Below are 18944 nucleotides of genomic sequence, written 5' to 3' on the forward strand. Positions count from 1 at the left end.
ATCCATAAATACCTTTGTCAACCTTTATTAAAAGTTCTAAAAATTATTTTTCATATGAATGATGCACTAGAAAAGTGGACGCAACCAACTTTTTAGTAGTATTTTATTTTTCAGAAACGCGGAATTGATACCCAATTCTTTTTTTAGCATTTATTTAGTTAATTTTGATTTGACAAAACAACTGATCAAGACAAAGATGTGTTTGACTTAACCAAATCTAATTCAAGTTGGATTCAGAGCTGCTTTTGCTTTATATGCTTACTTAGTAAAAACGGGTCAATCTGATCCCCGCTTGGGTTCTCCTATAAAGGATAGGGTTATGATTACAATCACTTTTATGCTGAGTGGATGATTGAAGTTCTTTTTTTGCTACATTACATTATGTGCGCTCAGTATAAACTATGAATAGCACTGACGTGTAAAGTAACAGCAATTATGCACCGATCTCCTTTCATTAAGACAAAAGAAAAAACTTGAAATATTGTAGCGAAAAAAAAGTTGAAAAAACCGAAGAGGCGCAAATCATATAGGTAGAAAACTACATTACGCAAATTTTATTAATATTAATTAACACATTTAAATTAACATTGATCAAGCCATGAAATAAGGGCATCATATGAAAAGATCTTTGATTCTTTGTGACATATTCACCGATGTTCTTCAAAATCCGATACCAAGCAGTACTGATACGTATCAAACTATGGTATTCTTCGTTAATTGCTACCAAAGGTGGGTGATAAAACATGATTAAATGAAAACCTAGGTTAATCGAATAAATTAATGTAAATTTTTTAGAATTTATTAAGAAGAAACCAAGAAGTGCGAAATTTGTTTTTGGACTTGAAATATGACCCCGCCAAAAGGGCGTACGTAGTACGCACCACTTCATACTTCAATTATGCTGCCTTTTCCTTGTTTGTTATTGAGAATAAGTCAAACGTCAATTGCTTTTTGTTTTGGAATATCATATGCATGAGATTATTATAAATGATAAAAATTTTGTTTAAATATTTAATATAATTATATATTTAAGATTCAAACTCAAGTTAAAATAATTTTAGGTGAGTTAATCCATATATTTAGTGATAAGTGTCAACTTCTCGGTGACCCATCTCATCTTTTATCTCAAAGGTTTCTTCCAAAGTAGCTCCCAAAAACTTTAAAAAGTAAAAAGCACGTATGGATCGGAGCAGCATGTTTGAAAGCTGGTACAATTTTTTTCTCTCGCATTTCTCTCTTTTCAATATATATCTCCATCACTACCTTGCTGTGTCTGATGCAACTTGCCTATAATTTCTCTATATATTGCATACCCTCTTCCATTGGCTTCTTCATCCTCTGTACATAACACAATAAATCACTATTTGTGCCTTAAAGCTTGCTAGCAAAATGGCCCCCTTGTTACGTACCCTCTTCTTTGTTGCACTCTCCATTCTTTCTCTCCTTGCTTGTTTTACCAATGCACAACTTTCTACCAACTTTTATGATAAAACTTGTCCTAACCTTCAAACCATTGTGAAAAATGCAATGCAGCAAGCTATCAATGGAGAAGCCAGGCTTGGAGCCTCTATACTTCGATTGTTCTTCCACGACTGTTTCGTGAACGTAAGACTGCAGTTCCTTAAGCCACTTCTATTTCTAAATCTGTATGTTTATAATTACATGTAAGGAGTGTATCATGTGAGAGAGTGAACAAATTAAGCTAACTTTTCACTACTCAAAGTTATAAGAGAATAATTAAGATTAAATTTAAACCAAATTAATATTATAGTTATTCAGTATGTTTTATGTATTTATGGTTAAGATTAGTTCTTCTAACACTCACTTGATACATTTATAAAAAAGAAACACTCACTTGATATACGTACATTGTATATGCCTATATGGCTGCTTAAAGCAAAAAATTACACGTTTTAGCTAGGTTTAAGTTTATGGCTTTTGAAGGAGCCAAAAAATACTATAGTACTGTAACTACTTGAATATGCCATCGAACGAAAATATTTGTCTTTTATTTATTTTTTTTCTCTAAGAAAAAGCACATGGATATTATCATATTTTCTAACACTAACTATTTAATACAGTATTTTTGTTTTGCATACACATTTTTTTCTCAGATCTAGAGGAAATATACACGCATGATGAATCATTTGTATAAGATTTTTTTTTTATTCTGATTTTTTTAAGAATAGGACCCCTCCCGATGTAAGAATTAAATTGATGCAAATCTTACCAAAGGAATTGAAAGAAAGTAAAATAAATGGTATGGAAGTATCATTTATTTTTTAAAAATAAATTTCATTGGCAAGAATTAATTTAGTTATATAGCTCTTGACTTATGGAGATAGATAACATTAACATCTTGATTTTATTTCTTTGTAATTAAATTATCAGGGCTGCGATGCATCAATCTTATTGGATGACACTACCACGTTTGTGGGTGAGAAAAATGCATTACCTAACCGAAATTCAGTGAGGGGTTACGAAGTGATTGACACCATTAAAACCAACGTTGAAGCTGCTTGCAATGGCACGGTCTCTTGTGCAGATATTCTAGCACTTGCAGCAAGAGATGGAGTAGTTCTGGTGAGCCTTCCTTTTCCCCTTTCTTTGTGTGTATATGATTTCATTTTTATTTGGCAGCCTCTAGCTTCTACCAAATCTATTACTACTATGTTATATATATATATGAATTCATTTTTATTTGACCCATTACATATACGTAGTATAATTCTTTTCACCTATATATGTACGTATATGGGATCTGAAAAATGGGTCAAATTTCCTTGACTTGGAAAGTTGATTTCAGGTCATAAAAGGAAATATGCAAAAAATTCCAAGTTTTTAATTTCACTTTAATATCTGTACATAATTTTTCGAATAAACATCTTATTTTATTAAATGTATGTTGTTAAAAATAAAAAGAAAGAAAATACAAGGGAAATAACTTGAAACCTGTCAAATGACTGTCCTTAATTAAGATTATTTTTCTCTATTCTCTACCTGAAATCTCCAACATTACATTCAATGTACCCCAATTACATGTGTAAATATAGGTAATTAAATAATTGTATAAAAAAACATGTGAAAAATGTAAACTCTTTTAGGTTTTTTCCTGCTCCCGTTGAGAATTGCATTGAAATCATACAGCGAGATTCCAACCTACAGTCATTCTCTCAAGCATATAGCTAAGCTAACTTGATGTCTGTTTTTTTCCTAACATATTTTGGCATGGGCTTATTTTCAAACCTTGTTCTCCACTTTCGGTTTTTACTTTTCCCTCTCACACGTAATGGATCACCATGTCAACTCTCGTAATTTAGTGGGGTCCCCCTCCTCTTAATAAGCATGCCTTGCACAAAAAATTACATCACACAAAGCAATAATCAAGAAAAGAAAAATAAAATAAAAACTATGGTGTCAGCCTTGTCTCATTCTCGAGAAAAACCACTCATCTTCCCCTTTTAAAAATCTCGAAAACAAAAGTACCATCAAACCTTTGTCTCGTGGTGAGTTTTCCATATTTAGCTTTCGCTCACCACTCCCTAACTCAATAATTCACCATCATTTAAGTATCTGTTTGGTTTGATATTGAATAATCTAAAATCACCTTAAAATAGAAGTTGTAGTATTCATACAATCATAAATAGAATATTTTATATGATAAAAAAATTGTTTATTTTCCTTTACTGTATTATTTATTGATTTTGTAGTTCTCTTTTCTCTCTCTTTATTGCCTAACTTGTTGTATTTTGATTTATAACTACCATTAATTTGATTTGTTATGTAATCTGTTATATGAGTTGATGTACGAATAAAATTTCTCTTAAAATACCAAAGAACATAATTTTAAGTAAATGTTCATATATTTAACGAGTGTTTGGTAACATGTTGGAAATCCACATTGTGAAATCAATATATAAAAGCAGAAATTTTTTAATCCAGAAAACCAGGTTGAGGGCAAATGAACATGATACCAAACACACTTCATAAAAATATTAAAATTTCAACATGGTACCAAACAGATTTCAGAAATAAATACTTAAGTGTGTTAATTGAAACATTGAATAATTTGATTGACAGGTTGGAGGACCTTCATGGGCAGTAGCACTAGGCAGAAGGGATGCAAGAACAGCAAGCGAGAGTGCAGCCAACAACGAAATCCCTTCACCATTCTTGGACCTTCCCACACTCGTGTCCATGTTCGCCGCCAAAGGGTTAAGCGCACGTGACCTCACGGTGCTCTCCGGTGGCCACACCATAGGCCAAGCACAGTGCCAATTTTTCAGAAGTCGCATATACAACGAGACCAACATTGACCCCAACTTTGCCGCATCAAGAAGAGCCATTTGCCCTGCCTCTGCTGGGGACACCAACTTGTCCCCTCTTGAGTCTCTCACTCCCAATCGCTTTGACAACAGCTACTACTCTGAGCTTGCGGCTAAGCGTGGCCTTCTCAACTCGGACCAAGTGCTTTTCAATGACCCTTTGGTCACAACATATAGTACCAATAATGCTGCTTTTTTCACTGACTTTGCTGATGCTATGGTTAAGATGAGCAATATTAGTCCTCTCACTGGGACTAGTGGTGAGATTCGAAGGAATTGCAGAGTTCTGAATTGATCATCGAGAGTTATTTATTCCACCTTAACATCTATTATTAATAGTATCAAATTTATTTTACTTTAATAAATTTATCATCATAATTTGTGATCAAATAATAATATAAAAAATTATATACTATTGATACATAAGTTATTTTATTTATTTATTTATTTTTTAATCTTTAGTTATGTTAGTGTTTTTTTTTTTTTTTGTGTATGTGGGGAATAAGAGGGGATATTAGTTAGAGAGTTTCTAACATGTCCATGATGCTAATTTGGAGGTATTGATACTGTTATTTTTTTAACCAATAGGAATTAGGCTGTATTATTATATTTTTATTTTAAAATTTAATGATAATTTTTTTTATATATTACAATTTAGTCCTAGATAATCAAATTATTTTTAAAAAAGAAATTGAACTTTTTAATTTCACAACACCAAACATTCTTATTCAAACTAAAAAATATTTGCAAACATGAAAGTTGGTTGCAAGGATACCCGACTCGGAAGAAAAAAAATGGGAAGAAAAAGGCAGGCTAATAAAAAAAAAAGTTAACATATTTGCAAAGTTTTTTTTTAGTTTGAACATAAATGATTGGTTTTGTGAAATTAAAAAGTTTAATTTTTAAAAAATATATTTTAATTATACAGGACTAAATTGCAATATATAAAAAATTTATAATTAAATTTTAAAATAATAATACAATAAGACAGTTTAATTTATATTGGTTGAAAAAACAACGATATCAATACCCTTTAAATTAGCATGGAGACGATAAAAACTCTCTATTACTTATTACTTATTGTTGAATAAATGCTGTGAGACATTTTTGAATTTTGAGTGACTCATTAATTACAAGGTCTTGGTCTAGCATTGACTAGATCTTGGACATATTGGCAATTGTAATGTTGTTAGTGCTTTTTTTCCTTTGGTAATTTGAATGAAATGAATGTTTATAGTTGAATTCAAATTCTGTGCCACACCAATCAAAGGGGAAAAGGAAAGGAGGGTCTTGGATTGGTTTGATGTGGTTTGCTACTAGTTTACGCTTTGCAAGGTCGTTATCTAGTATGGTACTGCTGCAGTATTTTATACCGCAGAGCAATTTTTTAAACATTGATACGACAAAGGTTGAATCTTACAAACACTTTTCATTTCGTACTTTGTTGACTTCATATGATTTCAATGCAAGTTTGTTTTTTTAAGTCATGTACGTACCGCATCCTATTTTAGTTTCCATGGTTTTTTAAATTGATCAAAGTATACTCCTCACCCTAAATTCTGTCGAATAATCAATGAAAAATATAATAAGTGCGTGACATGATATTTATTTAATTAAGCATTTTTAAAGGCATTAATATTAGATGACACCAACTAATAACGAGGAACTAAATTGATTAATTCTTACTAATTTTTAAGGATATTTTTTTTTGTTTTTTATTTTAAAAACCAACTTGGTCGATTATTATAATTTTAGAAATTAAATTATTGTCAATTTATAGTTTTCGGGACTGTTTTACTATTTTATTAATTTCAGACACCAGCATAATTGGTCACTACATTTTCAAGAACTAAATTAATTTGTAATTGACTCGAAAAAAATTATTTAAGAGCACCCAGCACGGCAAGAATAGAGTCATCATCATCACTAAATATAATTCTAGAGTTTTTTTTCCTTCTCTCCATCCTCATAGAACGTGGAGGAGTCGCTGCAAGTATTGTCAAACATATAACGTCAATATTTATTTGTGTCGAATAATTAGTGAAGGATATATAGTGTGTATGTAATGAATATACCTGTTTTTTAAGCAAAAGAGGATTGATGAAGATATCACAGCAGGGGAGACGTAATGAATATACAAATTATGTAAATATATTGAATATAAAGATTTTTACACTTTTAATTATATTAGAAGCAATTCATGTTTGTGAGAGAATAACGAAGGATTAGCAAAGTATATATAATTTACAAGGGAATAGTGAGCGATTAGCGGGAAATAATTACTAGGGATTAACGATTAGCAAGAGACAATTTGTGAGAAATTAATGACAAATGAATGAGAAATAAGTTAACAATGTTTTTGTTTAGGAATAGCAAGGGGTTAGCGAGGAAATGTTTATGTAGCTAGCTAATCATTTGCGAATCCCTTGCAAATGTTATTAGTTAGGAATTTGTGAGGAAACATTCCATCGCTGATTTGTAATTTTCTTGTAGTAAATAATGGTTCTCTATTTATAGTTTTTCACCCTAATGGTTGAAAAATCTAATCTAAACAATGTACATTTGCATAGGGTCGATTACAAGGATTTCATCACTTGTCTTATCCTTATGAGTTCGATAATTGTTAACTATTGAATGATGTGTAATTTCCGACATGCTTGGCTCTAACACTTTAACACTTAGCAAATGTTTATTTACTTGTCTTAATTGTTTGATCTTCACCTTCAAACTTGAATTAAACCTTCTTCAAGATTTTTTTTTTTGCACAACAAAAAAGGTATTATCCATAATAATAACATTTGAGAACCCATAAATTGCATTAATTAGCAAAAAAATACAGTTGTCACAACCTGGTGAAACAGAGGAAAAATTTGCTTTTCAAAATTGTATCTATTTCAGGAAAAATTGCTTCTCAAAAACACTCACCAGCGGATGAAAGTGCATTGGTTTCGTTCAGCCCAAAGTTTCAATGGAACAGTGATGTTTTTGAAGCAGTCCTTTGCAGACATATGTTGGTCTACTTTATTTGCGTGGAGGAGCATAACACACACACACAAAATAGCAGCTTTTGAGAGGAGGGCCTTAAAGTATTATCTGTATACACCTACAAGTAGAAACCAATAAGGACTATCACACAACAAATGTTGGAGTAGAGAAGAAGAGTCTAAGCCTTTAGGGTTTACAGTATCATGTAATTGACAATTTTGGAGGTCAGCATAGGTTAATCTTTTTCTGATTAGATTATATATGTAATTGAAAAATGAAATTTTGAAAACTGGAAATCTACTTCATTTTCAACGAATAGAAGTAAACAAAACTACATTCCATTTTGAATTTGAATTTTGTTTATCTTCCCACTACATTTTGCTATGTTCATCTATAAATAACTCAAAATTGAGAGATGAGTTATGTTGCGCATTTGCTGAAGAAAAACAACTCTATTGTTGTTTTTGAAAAATGGCTAACAAATACAACTTTGTTGCTGAGATTATTGCTTAAAAGGATTGCTGGAGGATATTAGTGAGGGTGATCTGAACGTGGATGGTGTCTGATGTATCCAGTCAGAAGAAAAACTCAACCCAGAAATTGCTTTTTTCCATGGAAATAGTCTTTGAGTGTACTCTTTTTGGTTCATTTATGGATGAACTAAATGTTTTTATTTTTTGCATCTGGAGAAGTTGACAATGTTGTGGTCATTGTTCAATTTGCCTAAGTCAAGACTTTTCAAGGTATTAGAAATAGTTATAGTTGTAGTTATTTATTTTGTTATTATGGTGTGATTTATCGTATGAAGGTATTGAACTAAAGTGATGATCTATTTCTATAGATAAAATACATCTTGAGAACTGTATCTATGGTACAAAAGTGTTGTACAATGCAGATTTTGAGACTGCCAAGGTTCTAGCAAAGAGGTATTATATTTGAGGTATTATATTTGTTTGGTGTTGCTTGAACATGTATAGGTTGTTTTATTCTAAAAATTGTTGTAAGATTAGTAGATTCTAAGATTGGAATATTAAAATGCAGTTTTGTATTGACTATGATGTGATTTCTACTAACCAGTCTTATGTTGCACAATGTTTCAGAATATGGATTCACCATGTGTAAGTTTTAGTCAATTTAGTGATGGTGTAGTCAGTGCAGAAGTTGATTTTCTTGAAGTTACACCAAAGAAAAAGATTGAATGGATTAAAAATTGCAAGAAGGTAATAATAATAATATAATAATATAGCTTTTCAGTCTCTTCTGGTTGATTTCTCTTTTCCTTCCTAGCTCACCCTTATATTAGCATTTCCTCAACTCTCCCCACCTCCTTTCTTCAAGATAGATAATTGTGATCTCTCATTTAGTTGTGATCCCACCTTTGACCCTTTTGCGTCTCCGTGACTATATTTTGGTTTCTTTCTCAAATTATTTTCCTCTCTCCTCTGATCCACCTAATGTGTATTCCCAATTTCGCTCTCTTTAACGCCTTTCACCTTGGCACATGGTAGTCGCACCTCCTCGACTGGACACGAATTCCCGACATTGGCACTCTTAGAGGCTGTCACTCCCTTTGATGTTAGGTGCCGAATAACTTTTACTGGACTGACGACTCAAAATTTATTGGTTGTATTGTCCCACTCCTCATCATACATTATATTTGGCCGGATATTAGTCTTAACACCTTCCCCCTACTTCCCCATTGCAATTTTTTTATCATACAGTCCAGCCCAACACTTATTGTTGCACCTCTTTTTTTCCACGTCTTTAGTCCCGAATTTCCCTTTCTTCTAACTTTGTTGGGCCATAACTGGACTTGGATGACCCACTCTTTTTGTCGTGCCCAATAGGTATATGTTTGGGTCCTTCTATTCCCATAGTTGTCCCCTACCTAATTAGCCTTTTACCATAAACCTCGTCATTAGATGTCCCTTTCACATTCCCCAACTCAATATTCTCCACATTTCTAACCTCTTCACTACTCCCCAATAGACCTATATGCATACTCCTCCCTACATTCACCTAATAGTGATGTTGACTTGTTTGTTTCATCCTCCAAAACAAAGTTTTGGACCAGAAGATCATACCCCTGCACCAATACCATTTCTGCTTCATCTATTTGATCAATTCCTTCTTTGTTAACCTTTTGTTCCCCATATCCTCCCTGGTGATTGTGTTGTTTTCCACTTTTAGTCACCCCATTCAAAATCTCTTGTTCTTCATTTAATTTTTTTTATCTTATGTTCCTTGCATGCCAAAGACCCATTGTAGTGGTTAACATGACCCCTATTGACTGGTCACTCATCGCTGGTGTCCCATCTATCACTGTCCGAAAAACTTCCTCTTCTTCGTCATCACCAACCCCATCATCTCCCTTTTCTCCCGACCAATCAAACATGATTGACCTAATCCTTTCCCCTTCGACTGATCCATCTAAAACCTCCTCCACACGTTCACAAGAACAATGCTACTTACATTGACATTCAGGCACCACCTCCTCCATATAATGGATATTAAAGGCAATGCCATTATCATAAAACCCTTTACTTGGAAGGTTGTTGATAACATTAAAAATATTTAATAGTGGAAGCATCATTATTAGAGTTACATAAAGCATGAAGTAGAACATTGGACAAGTGATTTAATTGGTCTTCTGGAGGAAGAACCTTTGTGAAATACATGAAATTCTTTACTTGGAAGGTTGCTGACAACACACCTAGAAATTTGAAAAAATTAATATTGGAAGCATCACTATTAGAGTTGGATGAAGGATGAGGTGGAACACTATGTGAATGATTTGAACTACCTTCAAGTGGAACACTACCTTTCGGGAATACATAAAACTCTTTTCTAGGATCATTGCTATCAATATGTTCATTAGTTATTGCTATATTAGAAAGAAGAAGCAATAAAAAGAGAGCTTAAAGTCATGATGATTTTGAATGCCATGTGACAAAAAACACATGCTCGTTGCTAGTACTTTTTTTTTGTCTTTGTGAAATGAGGAAAACATTGGTTTCATATTGAATTTATAGACCAAAAAACATGAGAAAATATCATAACTTTTACATTATCTTAAATGTCATCGCTTATACGGATGTGAAGATATAACTATCAACATTGATCAATCTTCATGTGAAGAAAAAGATATTGTATTACTACCTCTCTTCCAACATATAAAAAAAGAAGAAAAATCTGATTTATCAAGACCAACTTAAATTAGTTATTTTTAATGAATAATGTCACAAATTTAAATATCATTTTGAAGACTTAAATGATTTAAGAGGTGCATATATTTAATGATATTATTTGAAGTTTTAGAGACTTGCCAACCCTTAAAGAGCCAATCTCTAATCATTCCCACCCTAGAGTGAAATGGATGGGAACCGGACACTCCTTACTACCTCATAATATTAAATACACTATTTATTAAATATAATATGTAGACAAATTATTAGGGATAAAAACAAAAGAAAAATTACTATATGTTTATTAATTTTTAATATATGTATGAAGATATTGCTATTTTAAATTGCATATATTATATTTTTTTAATTTATAAGTATAAAAAGTTAAAATATAATATTTTATTTATTATAATTAAATTATTTTGACCAATAATATTAAATGCTATGTTTACTAAATGTAAACAGGTAGTGAAATTTTCACTATAGAAAATAAGATATAATTATTGTATGTATATATATATATATATATATATATATATATATATATATATATATATATATAAGTACTAATTTTTATTAACTAACCTATAAATAATAATAAAAATTTATTACGTGTAGAATTAATTAACAGCCATATTTTAAATAAATATGTTAAATTCATCATTATTAAAAAAATTACATGTATAATGTAATTATAATATTTACTAATCATATAACTGTGAGTAAATTTTTTAATATAATATAAGTAAAATTCAATATCGGACATCATTAAGTTTTATGACTATGATTTTCTTAAATTTATATTTTTGTTACATATAATATATGGTCAAATTAAACAATATGGTTACATGTTTTAATAATTAAATTTAGTATATTAACTCATTTAGGAATGGAATGATGTTAATTAGTCATGTTGTTAATATTTTCTTTTATTCAAATTATTTGGTTAACTTTTTAAGGAATTATGAATAAAATCAATTGACTCTTTCATATAAAAGATTATGATTAGAGTATATTAATAGGTTAAGGTTTAATATTAAATAGTAAAAAATACTTAATCGTGAATCTAGAGCTCTTTTAGTAAACCCAAGCACCCAACATTCATTCAAATTCTGCATTAATTAATATCTTTTTTGCCTATAAACTACTTGGTAAATTATTTGAAAGAAGTTGTTCTGTTTTCAGTGGTCTATTTCATAATGTAGCTTTAAATTTCTGCACTATCATCTCAAAATTCAAACATCCCTTTGCCTATAACTTGATTTACACAAAAATTTAATGATCTTTGAATATTTATAAAAAATACTACATCTATTGGTGCACTTACCAATCATGTAACAATGATTATAATAAGTATATTGATACTAAGGGTGGAATGTAATATATAATTCGTTACTATAAAATGAAAGGAATTTTTGGCGAATGAAGAAATAAAGAAAAAGAACATTTATTTATTGTATTATTCAAGGATTCAATAACAACATCCATCCTATGCATTTTATTTCAAAGAAATTTAGAAAAATTTAATATTGAAAGCATCACTGTTGGAGTTAAATGAAGGATGAGGATCCTTTTGATTTGAACAACCTTTTGGTAAAATTGGGCCTTTGGAGAGTAAACACATATTTAACAACATCAATTGCTTATAAAATTTATATTAATATATTTTATAGTTAACTTAATATTTTATTACTTAATCCTTAAGTTTGAGTAGATTTCTCAATATCCAATAGAATTATGTATTGTTTAGGACATACAAAATACACATGACATCCTATATGACATTTTGAGACACATGTTAACCCTCCACGTTAGTCCTTCTATAAAAGTGTGCGGACATCCGACCCTTAACAGCCAGCCTCCTCAACCAACATATTATCTCTAAACTATTAATATTTGAATATAAACTCACACATTATTTACAAGGTACCATTATCATCTACCGTTTATCTATAAGTTACGGTTTATCTCTAACATTAATTATAAGCTCCCGGCTATTATCTATAAGCAAAAAATTATCTGCAAAGGTTATAACAGCTCCTACAAATAAATAAGGACCCGCAACTACGTTTCACTTTTATAGATATTAGGTTTCATTTAACCCTCTATACATCTCACAACACATTCGTTCGCCCTTAAGGTTTAAGCATATTTGCTTTTATGCCCACATATGAAATTCAAAAATTCAAAAGTTCTCGAGTGTGCTAGCTCCGAATTTTGATAAAAACAAATTTCAACTCTCTTTTTTATTTTGCCTAAATTTGAGTAATTTAATACTCATTAATAACTTGTTTTCTTCATTTATGTGTGTATACTGTTATATACTTATGGTCTTTGTCGCTTTTGAATTCTGTATATTTTCTTCGGTCTTTGTTTATATTTATTCAAACATCGTTACATTATCTTCAATACTTTTCACCATTATATCATCATTCTTCTAAAAAAAGTATACCCATTTTTAATAACATTAATTAGTCACAAAAATTTATCCACCGCTTCCGATATTCATCGTTACTTTTCGCCTAAAGGTTTTTGCCGCTTCCAATTTCTCTGCAGTTTTTCAGTCTTTCTTCCTCTTTATTCAAATATCGTTGCGCCATCTTCGGTGCTTTCCACCACTATATGGACATTCTTCTAAAAAAAAGTAAATGCATATTTAATAACATTGATTACTTAAAAATTATATTATTTCTATGATTCAAAAGAAAAATAGCAAGAACCTAAAAATTTCAAGCAACGAGTTATTTGTCGGATGAGAAATAAACAAAACCAAACACCACCCAATTATCCAAAACAACCAAGGGCATGGCATTGTATAAAAATAATCATTTAAATTCCGAGGTTTGGTTTCATAGATTTTATACATTAAAAAGTATTAATATTAAAACCCAAACTCAATAAACTATACTCACCAACCAAGTAGAACTCTGACTTAATTTAATGACTAGAGTATTTAAACCTCAGTATTTTATGTTGCCATTACGTCAACATTACAACTTCCGAATACGTATTATTTTCCGTAAAATGCAACATTGGAGGTTCCATGTGATCCTTGTCTCCCTTCGATTTCCACGTCACCCTGCCGTATATATTTCACCCGTAAATCCTGCCACACCAGATTACGCATCCCGTCTTCGTTTTCAATCACAGATTACAATCCAACGGTGCATATCAAAACGTGCATTTCACTCTATAAATCAAGCGCGTGAGAAAAGACACAAAGACACACTCTCTCTCTCTTACTCGCTCGCCCTTTATATACTCCGAAGCCTGGACCCATACCCAAGCACTACTATTCCCTCGAAGGAGAGAGAAATTAGAGAGAGAAAGGTGTGAGTGTTTGTTTTTTAGAGAGAGAAAGAGTGTGAGTGTTGTGTTGAGTGCAGTTTCTTTCTCACATGGCCTCTATGCCGTTGGGGCCGCAGCAACAGCTTCCACCGCCGCCGCCGCAACAACCGCCGCCAGCGGAGAATGACGCGATGAAAGTGGACTCTCGCGGCGGCTCCGACGCCGGCACCGAAAAGGTAATTTCCGCTCTCCACCACTCTCTCATTGCGCGAAAACGACGCGCCGTTTGGAAACTCGGATCGTAGTTGATCCGCCAGAGAGGTCTTGGTATGAGCGTAGCCTACGGCGATCTGCTCATTTCCGGCATTGTTTTTGCCTGCTCGGAGGTCGCCGGAATTATGCTCCGCCTACGGTCGGAGTGGTTCTGACGTTGCCTTGAAGGAATGGCGCTTTTATTTTGCTTATGGAATTGTAAAATTTGCAAGCATGAATAAATTGTTTTATTATTATTGTTTTTGTTGTTGCTGCTGCTATTTGATTTTTACTTGTGTATTAATGGTTGAGATCTTAGTATTGAAAAATTGAAGTTTGTGGAACTTTCCGTCTGGTGGTCCAGAAAAGAGAAATGAAATCGAGTGAAGTGAAAATGTGGAATCCTGTTCTTTAAGTTGGGCTTAGTTGAGTGTACCTGAGTTTCTCGTTGCTCAAGTTATTTTTTTTTCCAATCACACTTTATGGGGTTGGAATATATTGCAATTTTCCTACCAGATTTTTTTCTTCTAATAGGCTATTCATGGTTTTTAATTGCAGACGTGTTTCTTGATATTGCGAAAAATTGGGTTGATACGACAATTATGGTCGTGGGCACCCCAAAAATCTTAAGGTTGTGGCCGAAATTGTGGTTGCAGACTGTTTTTTTAAAACCTTTAGGCTATTGATGTTGTAATTTTTTCTAATAGGCCAGGTTGCTCTCACTTAATCGCTAATTTACTGTGAAATTAAAATGGCTTTAACAATATTGTGGATTTTGTTTTGAAGTTGGCTCTATATTGTTTGCTGTATAATTTTGGTATATTTTCTTTTTTAAGCTTGGGTTCCTTGTTTAAAATGGGATTTCCTTCATTTATTAGGGATTGTTGTTCAAACGGTTTTTGTTTGCTTCAGGGAATAAGTGTTCCTAGATTCTCTCTCTGTGTTGTCTCATAATTGATATCAAAGCTTTTCTTTGGCATTTGATGCTTTCTTTTGGACCATGGTAACCTTATTTGCCTTTGTCTGTGCATATACCTTATTACCTTTGAGCACTTTATACACTTGACCCATCTTAAACTTCACCTATTGATTGGTGACTATCTATTCATTTCTGCTGGTTTTGTTCCATTGCTGTGTTTTTCTCTTATCATATAAAACTTTTAATCAAGCAGCATAGGAGTAGGTGCCGAAAGCAAAGTATTGACTGCTAAATGGCTGTTTATGTAAAATGTATGTCCATTAGTGTTTTTGCTAAGTCATGCATAGGTCGAGCATATGGATTTCGAAACCAATGTATGTATGTCCATAGGCATATGATGTTGCCATGTTAACTAAATGTTTTAAACCAAATTATTGGTGATAATTGCTATTAAGACAAAGTTCAATGATAGTAACTCAATAAATAATTTCTGATATTCAATCAAGAAGAGTCTGATATTCTATTTCTCTATTAAGAGATTTGATTTACCATATTAAATATATTTATCTATTTATTGGTATAAATTGCAGGAAATGTCAGCTCCTGTCGCAGATGGTAATGATGCACTCACTGGTCACATAATCTCAACCACAATTGCAGGCAAAAATGGCGAACCTAAACAAGTGCGGCGTGTTCTAACCTATCTTTACTTCCAATTTTTATAAAAAAAATCATTTTGTACTATATATAAATATTTACTTCCTTTTTGGGACTAACAGGAATTACATTGTGGGTTTGGGTAGTAAACTTAGTAAACCTTTTAATTATGGATCTATCCAAAAATATAATACTGGTAGTCAGCTAGAAGTTGGCAAATTTCCTCCATGCATATCTAATCTAATTGCTTTTTTTTTTTTAATTTAATTTTGTTCTCCCCCTTCTATTGATTGATTGCTTTTGGTTCCCCATTTTTGGCCTTAAAAGGTACAGTTTTGAAGAATTTTGAATAAAATTGACTGCTTAAGATTGATGATGATGGCATCCACGGGTTTCAATTTCTTTTATTCTTCATAAATTTGTGCTCTAATGCCTCTTGCAGACCATCAGTTACATGGCCGAACGTGTTGTTGGCACTGGATCATTTGGCATTGTTTTCCAGGTAAGGATAAGTGAAGTAATTACCATTAGGTGATAACTGTTCCTACTTTGCTTTCCCTGCTGTCAAGTATCTCATATTGTTTCACACCCTTGGGTTATGTTCCTTTTTGACCTGAAACAAAGGCGAAGTGCTTGGAGACTGGCGAGGCAGTGGCTATAAAGAAGGTCTTGCAGGACAGGCGATACAAAAATCGTGAACTGCAGTTAATGCGCGTGATGGATCACCCAAATATAATTTCCTTGAGTAACTATTTCTTCTCTACAACAAGTAGAGATGAACTTTTTCTGAACTTGGTGATGGAATATGTCCCTGAGACGATCTTCCGTGTTATAAAGCACTACAGTAGCATGAAACAGAGAATGCCCCTAATCTATGTGAAATTATATACATATCAAGTATGAGGTTTTCTCTGTTGCCAATTTGGTTTGATATGTTGTTCTTGTTCCTCACTTTTTCTTTTGAAATTTTATAATGATTGAGTTGGGATGTGATGTCTAGATCTTTAGGGGACTGGCGTATATCCATACTGTACCAGGAATCTGCCATAGGGATTTGAAGCCTCAAAATCTTTTGGTAAGTTATTAGTTTGCTATTTTTCTTCAAGGAATAGCATTTATTTATTCTAAACCTATTTTCCATTTGTTCTGTAGGTTGATCGACTCACACACCAAGTCAAGCTCTGTGATTTTGGGAGTGCAAAAGTTCTGGTATGTTTGTATTCTTCCAGTGCATTTCACTACTTTATACATGTATGCTACCATGTTAACAGTGGACGTGGACTATTAATGTCATATGCTACCTACCCCAGAATCATGGAATTCTAAAAGCTCTTTTAAGATCTGTTCCCAAGTGCAATTTTAATTTTGTATGTGATAATTGACATTTCAGTAAATAGCCACTAATGTTGCTATTAATCTGGACCTCAACTCGATCATTTTTCAATATATAGAAGAAAGGTCATTGGTTGGGGTCACATGCTAATTTGCTTATAGTTATTTGCTCATAAAAGGTATGATTTTAATAATTTATTTCATGTCAGGTGGAGGGTGAATCAAACATTTCATACATATGTTCACGGTACTATCGTGCCCCAGAGCTAATATTTGGTGCGGCAGAATACACAACTTCTGTTGATATTTGGTCCGCTGGTTGTGTCCTTGCGGAACTTCTTCTAGGCCAGGTTGTTAAAATTTTAGGCAACCTATGCACTAATGTTGTTCATACATAACATGTTTTTCTGTGTTTATGAGAAATGTTATCTTGGCTTCTCAATAGTTTCAAAATATTTCTTTATAGCCTTTGTTCCCAGGAGAAAATCAGGTTGACCAACTCGTGGAAATTATCAAGGTGATTCCTTGTCTATGCTGATGTTACCCTGGATTGTATGAATCTGGCTGCTGAGAGATAATTACTAATGTGTTGTTTTCTTGTAGATTCTTGGCACTCCTACTCGAGAAGAAATTCGATGCATGAATCCTAATTATACAGATTTCAGATTCCCCCATATCAAAGCTCATCCTTGGCATAAGGTAACTGCGTTCCTTGTCACTCCTTTTGGCTTTTGTTTTATAACAACGCTTCTACTGATGCATCTGGTGCAACGATCCATGGTTCAGGTTTTTCACAAGCGAATGCCTCCTGAAGCAATTGACCTTGCATCAAGGCTTCTCCAATATTCCCCAAAACTTCGTTACAGTGCAGTAAGTAGGGCAAACCCTTATACCTTTTCCTCCACTGCCTTCCTATCAAGGCGCATATACCACAGAATTGTATTAGTATATTAAAAGTTAAAATATCCAGCCTTGATATGAAAACTATTTACAATAAGTATTTTTGTAAAGTACTTTCATTATGCTCATTGTTCATACAATATTAAAAAAAAATGTTTATATAATTAGCATAGTTTTCACTGGCGGCTTCTTTTAAAGGTGGAAGCAATGGCACATCCTTTCTTTGACGAGCTTCGCGAGCCCAATGCCCGGCTACCTAATGGTCGTCCACTGCCTCCACTTTTCAACTTTAAACAGGAAGTATGTATCTCTAATTGGTTTCTCCCATTAGATCTGACATAACACAAAACAGAAATTGCACTGTTGAATGTTTTTACACATTTGTGTGGTCTGAATATCAGTTAATCATAACAGCATTGTGCTGCTGAAAGGATTATGTACTTTTTATTTTCTCATGATATCCATATAATTTTGTAATGAAAACATTTGATTGCAGTTAGATGGAGCGCCCCCTGAACTGCTTCCTAAGCTCATCCCAGAGCATGTCAGGCGGCAAACCCAAATGTAAAGAGATAGTAAAACATAGAGTGAACTGTTCTAGTGGATTAGTGTGAAATACATGAGAGCTTGCTTGTGGTCAATAGAACAGGGGTTAGGCCCAAATATGCAGTTTTTCTCCCCCTTGTGAAGATGTATACATGTGCTGGAAACTCAGTGTAACCCGGAAATGTAGATTATGTCTAATGTCTAATATTTCATTCTAGTTAAACCGTGCTTGTTTTAAAGAAATACGCTGTTTTTCTTCTTCGCACACACATATTTTAAATAAATATATTAAATTTATCATTATTAAAAAATTTCTTGTATAATGTAATTATAATATTTATTAATCACATAACTATTGAATAGTATTTTTAAGTAAAATTTAATTCCGGACATCATTAAGTTTTGTATTTATTCAATATATAAAACACTATTAATTAAATATATTGTATGTTTAAAAGGAACTAAATACTGATTTTGTTAAAAGGTTAAATTACTTATTTGGTTTTTATGGTTTCACGATTTTTATTTTTTTAGTTTTTGTAGTTTTGAAAGTGT

At 32.4% G+C, this 18944-nt stretch overlaps 2 protein-coding genes across 3 annotated transcripts; both read left to right on the forward strand.

Annotated features, from left to right (window-relative positions):
• Positions 1-1326: 1326 nt before the first annotated feature.
• On the forward strand, positions 1327-4746 carry LOC114377950 (peroxidase P7-like). Its single transcript, XM_028336430.1, has 3 exons — positions 1327-1605; positions 2392-2583; positions 4081-4746. The coding sequence occupies exons 1-3, from the start codon at positions 1390-1392 to the stop codon at positions 4618-4620; spliced, it is 948 nt and encodes a 315-aa protein (XP_028192231.1). The 5' UTR covers positions 1327-1389; the 3' UTR covers positions 4621-4746.
• A 9039-nt stretch (positions 4747-13785) lies between these two features.
• Positions 13786-18632, forward strand: LOC114378039 (shaggy-related protein kinase zeta-like). Of its 2 annotated transcripts, none has more exons than XM_028336546.1 (12): positions 13786-14019; positions 15545-15637; positions 16054-16113; positions 16236-16508; positions 16612-16686; positions 16764-16820; positions 17153-17293; positions 17410-17460; positions 17547-17642; positions 17730-17813; positions 18042-18143; positions 18340-18632. In XM_028336546.1, exons 1-12 carry the CDS (start codon positions 13894-13896, stop codon positions 18409-18411), a joined length of 1230 nt encoding a protein of 409 aa, XP_028192347.1. In that variant the 5' UTR covers positions 13786-13893; the 3' UTR covers positions 18412-18632. The 2 variants fall into 2 exon arrangements, with proteins under 2 accessions (XP_028192347.1, XP_028192348.1); XM_028336547.1 differs by lacking the exon at positions 13786-14019 and adding an exon at positions 15243-15265.
• Positions 18633-18944: the final 312 nt, after the last annotated feature.

This window comes from Glycine soja, chromosome 12 (genome assembly GCF_004193775.1).
Source record: "Glycine soja cultivar W05 chromosome 12, ASM419377v2, whole genome shotgun sequence".
Lineage (NCBI taxonomy): Eukaryota > Viridiplantae > Streptophyta > Magnoliopsida > Fabales > Fabaceae > Glycine > Glycine soja.